The sequence below is a fragment of the Polyergus mexicanus genome, unplaced genomic scaffold, assembly GCF_030449975.1.
Source record: "Polyergus mexicanus isolate NDT 795.1 unplaced genomic scaffold, iyPolMexi1.0 SCAF_11, whole genome shotgun sequence".
In the NCBI taxonomy this organism is placed as follows: Eukaryota; Metazoa; Arthropoda; class Insecta; order Hymenoptera; family Formicidae; genus Polyergus; species Polyergus mexicanus.
This window is the reverse complement of record NW_027223331.1, coordinates 5461897-5475258: the sequence shown is the minus strand read 5'-3', so window position 1 is coordinate 5475258 and position 13362 is coordinate 5461897. Positions and strand designations below refer to the sequence as shown.

At 44.0% G+C, this 13362-nt stretch overlaps 1 protein-coding gene across 1 annotated transcript; it reads right to left on the bottom strand.

The window, feature by feature from the left end:
• Positions 1-715: 715 nt before the first annotated feature.
• On the bottom strand, positions 716-2297 carry LOC138937850 (uncharacterized). The gene is given in 2 exon segments (XM_070304499.1): positions 716-889; positions 891-2297. Coding segments are annotated over 2 exon segments (1581 nt in total).
• Between the last annotated feature and the right edge of the window lie 11065 nt (positions 2298-13362).

Genomic DNA, 13362 nt, shown 5'->3' with positions numbered 1-13362 from the left:
CCGTTGTGTTTATAATGCTGGCTGCACATAGGTAATTCGTAGGTTCTACTAGACAATTACCTATGAATATTCCTGGTATCGTTTCTTCTGCCTTTATCACGCCTATCGTGTTCTTATCAGTAGCGACCTGTATTATAGTTTCGCTACGTGGTTTCAGCGTCATTTTTAGATAGGGGTAGAGCTTTAAGATATGCTGTCCTACCTTTAATTGTTTTGTTTTATAATTGCAAGTGGCTTGATGCTTTCGTAGGAAATCAACTCCTAGTATTCCGTCATATTCTATCGGAAAATCATCCTTAACAACGTACATAGTGTGCTTAATTCGGCGCTCTCTCAGAGTTATTGTCGCCTTAAATTTTCCAAGTGTACATATCTTATGTCCCGTTACGCCGGTGAGCGTTATTTTTTCTTCTTCTATTAACGTTTCGCCTTTTAAATGTTTCACTTTAATTAATGAGATTGCGGCTCCTGTATCGAATAGTAAGTTTATTTTTTCGCGTTTCGCTTCTCGCATTGGTAATGTGACGAGGTCCAATCCTGTCTGTATATGCGGCGTATTTTTGAAGTGTGATACTTGATATTCCATTGCAGGTCGGTGCGACTTTCTTTCGTTCCTTTCCTCCTCATCGCTATTTTGCGTGAAGTTAAATTTCTTTTTTCCTTGCTCGCTATTCTTGCGGTTTTTATTTTCCGGTCGCGAATTATATTGTTTGATTCAGCTCGATTGATCTCTATTGGGTCGTCCGTGTAATAACCAACATTCTTCGCGATCATGTCCGGATTTTTTGCAATAGTGGCAATATTTATTTACCGTATTTACGCGGGGTTGTCTATCGGGTTTCGGCAATGAGAATCGATTTGTATATCGGCTAGTTCGACAATCTCTTTGGGCCGTAATGCCCAATTTTTCCGCATTTTTGACATTGCACGTTTATTTTATTTTCTTGTTTATAGGTCGGTGTGAAATTTATTTTGCTTCGCGTACCGGTCGCGGGTGGTCCTTTAACCTTTTCTTCCGCGCTGGCCGCTGCTATTGCTTCTTGCAACGTAGCATATCCTCGCGATTGAACAATTGTTTTAATTTCGTCCTGCAATCCTATCTGGAAATTCTCTAAGGCTTGTTGTTGTATTATTTCCATTATTGCGCGTTTATTATCTACTGTATGATGTCGTCCTTCCATCATTGATTCGTCTAGCTCCATGGCTAATTTGTCTGCTCTAAGTCCGTAAGTTCGTGCGCTTTCTCCGTTTTTCTGTTTTAGCGTATTGAATTCGATTTGTAGATGTGTCGTACTCTTTTTACTCGCATAGCAGACCTCTAATTCATTTTTTAATTGTGCGAAGTCTCGAATTTTTCGCGTTTGGAAATCTAGCATCGCTCTGCCTTTTAATTTCGTGCATAATACTGCTCCTAATAGCGTTACTTCATCTAACGGGTCGATGTGTTCTACTGCATATGTAGTCGCGCTCAAAAATTCTTGTAATTTATTAGGTGATCCGTCGAATTCCGGAATCATTCCACGAGCCTCTTTTAATGGTAAAAATCCGCGTCCTCTTCGATGTCGTACATCCTCGGGTGTGAACTCGTATACGGTCTCGGTTCTTTCTCCCGGCGGAGTTCTATGCCCGTTGTTTTGTCGGGGTTGCGGTCCTCTAATTTTCAAATCGTATATCTCGGCATGCATACTTCTAATTTCTCGTCTAATTTCCTCTCTCATTTCCCGCAATATTTCCCTAAAGTCGTCGGCTGCTTCGTCCGTTTTTTTCTGCGGTTTGTGCTGAGCTTGCGCGTTTGATTGTGTCGCGTTTCTAATTGCTTCTTCTTGTAATCGCTTAATTCCCTCATCGATATCTTCTGATGTGATGGGTTGCGATGCGGAAGCGTTTGAGTTATACATATCTCGAATGCGATAGATTTCGTCGGGGTCAAAGATACTTGAATCGTATGACATTAGTGAGAATTCGCGGCGGTGTGTTAGTCTACTAGACGCGCTTATTGATGATTCGACCTCAACATCTAGTTCTATATTGTTCGCTATTAAACTGTTATCTAATTCGCCAAATGGAAATTCGCGTTCGATTACAACGTTTGCTCCGAGTTCTGGTTCAGACAAATTCTCGCTTGAATTTAATGCGCTTAGATTTCTTCGTACGTTATCGCGTATATCCCGGAGTGCTTCTACTGCTACTCTTATAGGGTTTACTGCGCTATTTCTAATGGCTCTATTCGCTGGTTCGCTAAATAGCCACGATTTATTCGCTACGCTTTTCTGTGGTGCGTTTCGGTTTTCCGACATTCACGCGTTTACAAATTTTGATTTCTCGACTTACAATAATACGATGAGCAGCATTCTCTCGTTCGATGTCGGCCGTCGGGCGTTGATCGTCGCGTGCCGTTGAGATAGGTCGGTGCGCCTTCTCAGGTTGCGCTTCTCGTTGTCGCCTCGATATACCGGGTGTCTCGAAGTTCCTGCTAGACTTCCTTTTCCCTCGGTTGTAGGTGTCGACTGTCTGACGGAGTTATCCTTGCTGTCTCTCGTTCTGTCGATTCCACGGAATTTTCTGCTTCGTGGACCTTTGCCGGTGTTGATCTTGTTAGAGCTGGCGTATCCCACCGCTGCCACCAATTAATGTTGTGCCTCTAGCCGCTAAGGAAGAGGTCTTTTGGGATTTGTACGCCCAAAGGATTAGGATCCACGCTCGAAATAAGACACTCCCGGACGTTAGGTATAATTTAGTATATTTTGCAAGATTTAATACACTTTCTCTTATTCGCGATTATAATAGTCGGGCGCGATACGTACGGTACTTCGATAATATTGAGCGAGCGAGTTGTCTGCAAGTCGTCTCGCGAGGTGCATCTCGCGCTTATTATATCTCTTAATTAATTAGGCCGTTGATTGGGGAGGAGTGTGGTGTCCCTGACCGGAGCATGTCTCGTGCTCCGCTTGTCAGTCTGTCTCGTCAGCTGCTTACTCAGCTTCCGAGAACTTGACCATGACTTCCTTCTCTTTAGTCACGTATCTTACTTTTATTTTATTAATATTCTTTTATTACTTTTGTTGTGCCTCCGGAGAGGCACGGTAGTTGGGATCGTTTGCCGGAAGGAATTTGGGAATTCGGGCTCCGCCTGAGAACTTTATTTAAATAATTCGGACACTTTCCACATTAAATAAATAGATTAATATCAGATTTATTTGTGGTTTGGTTTATTTACAATGTTCCCGCACTTTCGCTCACGTCGCGTATCACGATAACGGTTATCTTAACGTGCGCGTGTCTTGAGTCGAGTTTCGGTCTCGAGACTCGCCTCTCGCTTCTTCGTGTATATTTCTGCCGACTGCGTGGCTATTTAATATTATAATAATTATTGATATTCGTTTTGACACTCGCGGTTGTTAGAGATATTACTCGCGTAAAGGAATAAAGATTGCCCGCGTAATATTAATTAATGATCAAGACTGCCCGCGTAATATTTATGGTAAAGACTGCCCGCCGTTCGTTAGCGGTGGGCCTTTTTATTAACTCCCCTTGGCTTCCCGGGAGGGGGTCGTTTAGCGACAAGGCTGTGTGTCATGTCGCTTGATTTTGGCAATCTCCGGATGCAAGCTAAGAAGTTCTAAGTAGAACTTCTTTGCTTGCACTTTCGCAATTTCTTTATTCCTTTTTATTTCGCTTTTAAGTAGGACTTCTACGTTGCATTTTCGCAATGTCCTTCTTCCGCTTGCCCTGATTTCCGCGTTTTCGCAATGAAATGATTGCACGGTCGCTCGGGCTTAGCGCGTGGCTCGCGTTGTCAGCGCTTTGTTCGGTCAACGCTCGTAACGTGATCTGTATTCGCGTTATACATTGGGCAATCATATAAAATAATATGTATTTAGAATAATATATTTAATAATTCGTGTATAGCCTGTTCGGGCTATAACACTTTACTCTTTCCTAATTTTCCTTGATCTCTTTTCTAATTTTAATGCTTTGTTTTACTCAGCTCTTTCTTACACTTTTCTGTGTCACTTTAATGTTTTATTCTTTAATATATTAAGAAATTGGTCGGGTTACGACAACTCGCCCACCGGGCCCTGCGCTTCTGAGGTCTTTGGCACAGCGGCGCCGGAACTGGTGGTTACTAATCTTTTCTTTTCAGGTTTCCTCATACCTTTAGGAAAGCCACCCCTCTCTCTCTCTCTCCCTTTATCACCCCTCTTTAACAATACTTACTAACACTACTAACACTCTTCACTCTTCTTTCTCTTTTTAGTCACTCTACTCTCTTTCCCTCCTGAGCTAAAAGCTCTCACCACAACCACTTTTTCACTCCTTTTCGTACTATCGCTTTTCTATCTTTATACTCTTTTCTCTTCTTCTCTTTCCTCCTCTACTTTCTCTTTACTATGACTCTAACTAATAATACGTCTTCTTTTTTTGCTCTCTTTCTCTCCAGTTTCTTCTCTTATCTCCCACTCTACCTCTACATAAAACGGCATGCAACGCTACGAGTCGGTACCAGCATTGCTGGCCGAATGGCTCTAATGTAGCAATACACACATACACACTCTCACACTCTCTCTCTCTCTCCCTTTTCTTTCTTTTTTTCTTCCTTCTTTATTCCTTTTTTTTATATCCTTAAATAGCATGTAACGCTACGAGTCAGTGTCAGCACTGCTGACCAAATGGCTCTTACGTAGCAACACACACACACACGTTTTGCTTTTCTATCTCTTCTTTTCTTCTCTACTCCTTTTTTTCACTTCACCTCAATTAACAACTCTTACTAACAACTTCGTTACTAACACTTTCACTGATCTGTCTACTCTGTCGCTTTTACCCATCCCTCAACACAGCATAGCTACGAGTCGGTGTCAGATTGACCAAATGGCTCTTATGTAGCGAGCGCACCTAGATGCGTTGGTGGGACGTGTCTGTGGCCATATGGGCAACGCATTTTTAAGGAGTGGTGAGCCTGCAGTGGCTAAGGTCACGTTCTCGTACTCGGCTTTCCTATCCCCTCTACATCCAATCTCCCGGCAGCCCATCCCTATCCGTTTGTCTCTGTTGTGCCTCGGTACAGTGGAAAGAAACAGGGGCTGTACTCACCCACCGGAACCTGCGCTTCTGAGGTCTCAGACTTAGCAGCGACGGAACCGGGGGTTACTAATACTTCTCTATTTTCAGGTTTCCATTTTTTGTCTTCTGTCGTTGTCGTTTTCCATTCTTATCGCCCGGTCGTTTGTTCTGGCCCGTCCGTTGTGGTAGGGAAATCGACGTATTATAGATAGATAGGTAGGCGTTTCCTCTTAATAGCGCCCTTCTTAAGGCTAAGGTTGAGGACCGTGCTGATGGTTTGAATGACCGCGAGGACGTAAAAATCGCGGTCGCTAGCGGTCCACTACCTCGGGATACCTGCTGTCTCCCCGTTGTATTTAGGCTTGATGGCGTAATGGTGGCTCTGTGTTGCTCGACTTCTTTTCCACCGTACTCGTGGGAACAAAAATGATGTGTAATTTTTCAAAACTTTTGGTGAGAAGGAGTGTCCGCCTGGCTGATCGGGAGGCAAGGGACGTGCCTGTCGTCGAGTCGCGAATACGCTCGTGCGCGCGCTTGGGGACGGCATCCGCTTCCTCGAGAGCGCCTCCACAATTTGTGCCCGAGCGATTCCGCGACGTAACACGACTTTGTGCACAATCCCAAGGTTGCGGTCTTCGCGCCGTCCGAGTTTCGTTAACGCGAAGCGATAGTAGTAGTAGCTTAACAAGGTCTTCTTCGGCAGTCATCGACCGGGGAGAAGACATTAGGAATAGGAAATCTTATACAACGTTAGTATCCGCGATTAGTTCCGCGAATAGTTCCGCGAAAAAACCCGCGTTAGGAAATAAGATTAGATTCGCGAATGTCTCCCAATTACAACCCAATAGCATATGTGAACCGGGATTTTCCTTGCAGCCGCTGCAACAAGCTCCGAAAAATAGCATCCCTTCTTCCTCATTTGCGTTCACGGGAGTGAGGATACTGCAACTGAACATGAGGCGTTCAGCTGTAGTTACGGGTGAGGTGCGTTAGCTTGTTGCCGAAAAGCGACTTGACGTCCTGTTATTGCAGGAGTTGCACGTCAAGAAGCATGGCAAGAGCCACACCTTCGTTAGGTGTGGCCTAGGGAAGAATATAAGGGTGGCTGCTGTACGCTCAGAACGCCCCTGGGCTGCAGTGGCAGTCTGTAACCCTCAATTCCAAATGGTGTTTGTCTCGCAGCTTAGCACGACACATTGCGTCTGTGTGGAAGTGCAGGCTCCCAATTTTTCTTTCTACGTCGCATCGTACTACTTCCAGTACAGCGACGAGATAGAGAAATACCTCAGGCACTTCGAAGTGGTTCTTCATTCGCTGAGGGGGAAGAGACTGTTAGTGGCAGTAGACGCCAATGCTCGGTCGTCACTCTGGGGTCTCCAAGAGACAGACGAAAGAAGTGCGAAATTTGAATATCTCATCCGAGTATATGGAGTAAACGTAGTAAATGATGTCGGACAGGGACCCACTTTTTGGACGGCAAGTCTTTCATTGATGTAACCTTGACGTCGTCCTCCATGAACAAGTTTATCAGTGATTGGAAAGTGAGGCCCGACTAGACGACCAGCGACCACAACGCAGTCGATATCAAATTGAGGGTGCCAAAGGGGTCAAGTGGAGATCGGGGTGCCGCGAACATGTAGTTTGACACTCGTCGGGCTGATTGGGAGCGGTTCTCCCAGAGCTTGACGGATCTTTCATGATCAAGGCTGGAGGTCCTCGATGTCTGTTCTGCGAATAGAGTAGAGGAGATGGCGGAGACGTTGGCAGCGGTACTCACCGAAGCCTGTTCCGCGTCGATGCCAAGAAAAAGACGATTTAGGAAGTCCAACCCGTGGTGGACGGTCGAATTGACTCAAAAAGGGAGTGTATAGAAAGAAGCGTGCACTCCAGTGAGGGCGGGACAAACCCACTCATCTTTCTCTAAAGCTGGAATACCGCTCTTCTTTGCGGAAATATGGCAAAGATGTTAGGAAGGTGAAGCTTGTGAGCTAGCGGAAGTTTGTCACATCGCACGGTAACTCGGAGCCCTGGGGATTCGTTTACAAACTCCAGGCGAGAAAACTCCAAGTTGAGGGGGTGCTCAGCACACTCCGGTGTGGCGAATAATTCCACGAAGACTTTAGAGGAGACCGCCAACTACCTCCTAGACGTGTCATCCTGTTTCCGGTCATCCGGAAACAGGATGACACGTTCGAACAATGTGAAATTTGTCTCGTTTCGAAGGTTTCCCCCGACACAGTCGACACCTCATTCTTCACGGCGGCAGAAATGGCTGTAACGGTGAAAACCTTTAAAGACAATAAATCTCCAGGAATAGACCTTATTGAGGTTGCGGTTTTGAAAGCCGCTTGTAGGATAATTCCCGGTCAGTTTATCAGACTATTCAACGGTTGCCTTCAATGGGGCGTCTTTGCTTCTATCTGGAAGGAGGGCTCGTTTCGAGTCCTCCTGAAGGGTGAGGACAAAGACGAGAAGGATCCAAAATCCTATAGGCCCATTTGTCTCCTCTCCGTAGTAGGAAAACTTTTCGAGAAACTTCTCAAAATCCGCCTCATGAACACGTCACTGGCACCGGGTAGGGTCTCCGATCGACAGTTCGGTTTTATACCCGGAAGGTCGACGGAGGATGCAGTTGTGGAGTTGCGGCGTATGGGCTTTGCCTCTGAGAAGAGGTACACCGTCGCGCTTCTCTTCGACATCTCCGGGGCTTTTGACAATGTCTGGTGGCCTCTCGTATTAACTAGCTTAAAAGAACGAAATTGCTCGCGGAACGTCTTCGAAGTACTCCGGAGTAATTTCGACAATCGCAAAGTAAAAATCGCGTTCGGTACTACGGAGGTGTCCAAGCGGGCCACGAGGGAGTGCCCACAAGGCTCTGTCCTCGGTCCGACTTGTTGGAACCTCATGTTCGATGGCCTTTTGTGGCTTCTAGAAGGCTTGAAAGTCCGAAAAGCTTCGAAAATCGGTTTGCCGCGTATGCGGATGATCTCGTCGTCGTTATAAATCGATTCGCGAAATGAAATTGAATTTAAAGGCCAACGGGTGGTCAACGCGATCATAAATTGGTGCGAGTCCGCGAAGCTTCATATCTCGGAACGCAAGACTGAAGCTATAATATTGAAAAGCGCCTCGATAAATAGAAACCATATAGGCAGACGGGGAGGAGCACGACCGGATAGGAAGCGTAGAAACAATAAAAAGATCGCGACTCTCGAAAGTAGGCCGCCTATAATATAAATTAAAAGCACGAAAATAGGGTTTAAACAGACCGTCAAATATCTTGGCGTTTATATAGATAAATTCTTAAAAGTTAGAACGCACTGCCAATATTTGAAAAGCAAAGTTGGGATACTTTTCCAAAAGCTAGGTGCGTTAGCGAGAGCTAATTGAGACCTAAGATTTAGGGCACTATCCGCAATTTACCGGGGAGTGTTCGCACCGACGGTGGCTTATGCGGCCGCGGGGTGGGCAGACTTGTGTACGGAGAGTGACGTTAGGATTTTAAAAGCTTTGTAGCGCCGGGTCCTCATCTCGACTACCGGCGCATATCGCACGGCATCGTGGGAATCGCTTTGTGTCGTCGCGGGAGCGATGCCAGTCGACATATTATTAAAAGAAAATATCGCGCGGTATCAAATTAGAGTAGGGAGAAACGCCAAGATGGGGAACATAGAAATCTCCGTCGAAATAGGGAAAAGTAACGCGTTCGTAGAAATTAGGGAAGAGACGACGAACATGTGGCAGACCAAATGGGCTTCTTCGAGCAAGGGTCGTACCACGTTAGCCTTTTTCGGGGACGTATGCCGTAGACTGGCTACACCGTTCCTGGAAACTAATCATTGGAGCACGCAGGTCCTCACTGGACACGGAGATTTCCGAGCACGTCTCAAATCGCTCAATCTCGTGGACAGTGACGCGTGCATATGTAGGAGTGGAAAAGACACGATGCAACACTTCTTGTTAAACTGTCCACTCTTCGACGCGCAGAGAGAGGCTCTGCGTGATATGTTCCCGCAAAGCGAATGGCGATGGCCAGAGACGGCACACTTCTTAGTGTCGAGCTCAGAGGCCTACGCGGCATTCGCTGGTTTTTGTTGCGAGTCCCTTTGGCTAAAGGGATTCGAATCGTAAAACGTTACAGAATGGGCACACAATTACAGGTGTAGGGAAAAGGTCATTCAGCTGGAATTGGAAAAATTCCTATTTTTAGATTCGAATAAGTTCACAAGACCGGTTATTAAATTTATCTTAGAGAAGTGGAAAAATATGGAAGCAAAAATGATTGAACTAATATCCAAGCAAAGCTTGCTTCTTGGAAACATAGAGGCATTAAGCAAAGGAAAAGTAGAGAATAAAAGTAAAGGAAAGACATACGCGGAAGTAGCACAAATAAAAAGCACATCTAATAGGAATAAAAACTTAAATAAACGAAACAAGAAAGCTGAAAATATTTTAATTATTAAACCTGTTGTAGATAACGAATCTATTACTGTTGAGCATATTAAAAGCAAGGTTTTTGAAACTATGAAAAAAAAAATGTATGCAGAATAAACAAGAAAATTAAGGGAGAAAGGGGTTCAATAGAAACGGAGGCTAAGGAAGATTTAAAAATAATTAAAAATTTGCATTTTGGAAAGGTTAATTTAAAAGTTGAACTACCGAGAAATGTAGGACTTTGCGTAATTATATATGACGCTGATAAAAACAAAACGAAAGAGGATATCAGATATGATCTATGGAATAAAAATTTAAGAAAAACTGGGATAGATAAAGAAGAATATGATAGTACAATTTTTTTAAAAGTAGGTTTGGAAAATAAAGATCCAACACTCATAAATTGGGTGATTGAGGTCCCAACTAAGGTCTATGATATTCTGTTGGGGTGAGGTAAAATTTACGTTGAATGGAAATCTCACAAAGTTAAAGAATATATTAATATAGCAAGATGTTACAAATGTTTTGGTTTTGGGCATCTCTCAAAGAAATGTACAGCTGAACATCAGTTTTGTGGTCATTTTGGTGATAAAGATCATTTATACAAGGAGCGTCCAAAAAAGTCTGAGAGCCCGAAATGTGTCTGCTGTTTAAGAAGCAAAAGAAAAAATATAGAACACAGTGTTAGAGACAAGGAATGAGTCCTGAGTATATTAGACAATTAGATAGATATAAGGACAGAATTACTTATACAAAATGACATCAAGAATTCTGCAAGTTAATGCGCAAAGAAGTTTAAGCGTAGCTCATGAATTAAGAAAAACAGTTATAGATAATAAAATAGATATACTTATTTTGCAAAAGCCGTATTTATATAAGAAACAGGTTAAAGGTTTGTAACGATACGTTACTAGCCTCGCGGGCCGACCAGCCGCCCGGAATTCTGGAGCTCGGCGCCTATGGCGCCCCTAAACTTCCACACCCATGTCTCGGCCCCACCATGGGGCCGCCCCACCACGCACCGACTCGCGTGAGGGGGAGGCCGGCCGCCGGTATATAAGGCGCTCCGGCGAGCGTTAACAGTTTCCGATCCCGATTCTTGTCACGTACAACTCTCCGGATCCCGAACCGATTCTCGCGTTACACCAGGCTACGGGCTTCCCGTAGTTAGGCCGGGCTTCCCGGTTGCTGGGACGGCGCATCCTGATACCCCGCGTTACACCAGGCTACGGGCTTCTCGTAGTTAGGCCGGGCTTCCCGGTTGCTGGGACGGCGCCTCCTGCTAGTTGATAAGTCCGCATCGCGTTACCTTCTAAGACCGTTTGTATATACCGCGACCCGTTTGTACCGAAAGACCACTTTGGTCTCCGCGCTCTAATAGATTCTAGTATCGCCTTGTATATACCGCGACCCGTTTGTACCGTACGACTGCAATGTATGTACCGCGCATTATAATTGTAAAGTCATATTACGATTTTCGGTAGTATCGCTCCGACTCCACCTGTACACCCGGCCGTCAAACTACACAAGCGCGCTAGCCCTTCTAAGGGTAGGCCGCGGAAAGCGCCGACGCCCCGTCCTTCTCAGGATAGGGTGGTCAGGCCGTTGGAATTACGAACGAAGGTCACGCGACACCCGTAGTGTTTAAGATCCATTCTGCCCGCTTAGAATAACCTTAGTTACTCGCACGCGAACACCGCGATAGCAGAAACGTCCGTATGGGCCGCGCTCGCTTCCCGAGCCCCACGCGCACCAGCCACACGCGCAGCTTTGTACGCAAAACTCTGTACGCACCGCTGCTGAGTAAACCTGATTGTTGAACCGCTTATACCGAGGTAAAGTAAGTTGGAGTTTCTTCCTTCTCCCGAATCCTGACACCGGCGAGTCTTGATCCGCGGCGTACGGGAAAGGAGAACCGTTACAGGTTATGCATCTATATCGGCTAGGATTGTTCAGAATTATGACATCTTGGACTCCAAAGCTGCAATAATAGTATATAACAATAATATCACAGTGACACAGTTAGAACAGTTTAAAACAAAACACATAGTTTGCGTACATTTAAAACTTAATAAAGAAAGTTTTTATATTGTTTCGGTATATTGTCAATTTTCGCTTGATATAGAAAGATTTCTGGCAGGATTAGATGTAATAATTAATAAACTAGGGAAAAAGAATCTATTGATTCTGCAAAATTTTAATGCTAAATCGACCCTATGGTTTAATGATGATACGGATTTAAAAAGAGAAAAACTGGAAGAATTTATTAATGAACATAGTCTAGTTATTTTAAACAAGGAAGGTAACTCTCCGACTTTTTGGACAATAAATGGGAGCGCAAACATTGATTTATCTATAGCCACAAATGACATTGTCCATAGAATATACTCGTGGCAAGTAAAATAGTTGGGCAAATAGTGATCATAATTGTATATTTTTTGAAATTAAAAGTCAAAGAAACAATAAAAGAGTAAGTTCAGTATCCGGAAAATATAACGTTAAAACTGCGAATTGGGATAAATTTAAAAAGCTAACACAAGAGAAATTTAATAATAAAGCTTTATGAATTATGAAAAAAATGACACCGGATGGCTGTGTTAAATATTTTAATAATAAAATTCATGAAATTTGTAAAATATGCATCAGAAACAAAAAGGAAATTGAGCGAAAGGTCCCGTGGTAGAACGAAGAAATTGAAGAAAAAAGGAGGAAAGTTAACAAAAGTAAAACAAAGGTTAAAATTTTTAAGAGACATAATAAATTAGAAGAAGAGTTAAGAGAAAAAGAAGTGTATAAAAAACTAAAAAGAGAATATATTGTAGTAGTGTATCTATGCGGGTTCTAACTCAGGTCCTCTGAGGGGGGGTGAGTGGCGAGGGGAAACCGCCGCGGGGGTATGACGTCATGCGGGGGGACCGTGGCGAAACGGTAGGCGCGGGGGCCGCGGTGAAGGGAGAGGGGGACCGCGACGAAACGGTTGGCGAGGAGGCCGCGGAGAGGGAGGAGGGGGACCGCACAAAATCGGTTAGCGAGGGACCCGCGGGGAAGAGGGAACGCAAAGGTACGATGCCACGAGTAGGTGTGAGAGAGATAGCGCAAGGCGTCTGCGAATAGGTACGAGAGGGATAGCGCGAGGCATGCACGTGGATGATACAGCGTTCGCAAGGCGGTGTGAGAAAGATAGTGCGAGGCATGCACGCGTGTAGGAGAAGGATAGCGCATGAGTAGGAAAAGGATGACGTTCGCGAGAGAAAGAGATAAAGAGAGAGATAGCGCGAGGCATGCATGCATGCGTAAGAAAAGGAAAGAAGCAAGCACATAAATAAATGACACTTTAATAATAATAATAATAATAAGTTTATTCAAGTGTGTATATAATACAAATGTGTATGTGTGTGTATTAAAAGTAATAATAAAAATAATAAAAATAAAAAAATAATAAAAATATTAAAAAAAAATATATATATATATATATATATAAACGGCGCTCCTTCTGAAACAGAAAAATAAAAGTCATATTAATATAAAATTTAATATTTAATATTTAATATTTTTAAAAATAGATACTTACAATCAACTCTTCGACCTCTTGTTCGGAGGTTCATCCTACGATTCCTCTACGTCCTCCTCGTAGGGCTCGAGGCCGAAGAGACATCTCAAGTCTAAGTGGAGACCGTCGGGGCCGTTATCCTCCCAGACATCCTCGGCGATCTCCCGCTCATGGCATCGCAGCGTTCTCACAATTCGCCGGTGCTCAATATTTACAAATCCGGGAATCCGAATGTCGCCCGTATATTGATACTATAAATCAAAATTATAATATATTACAAATAATTAATATATTATAAACGATATAAAATGCGC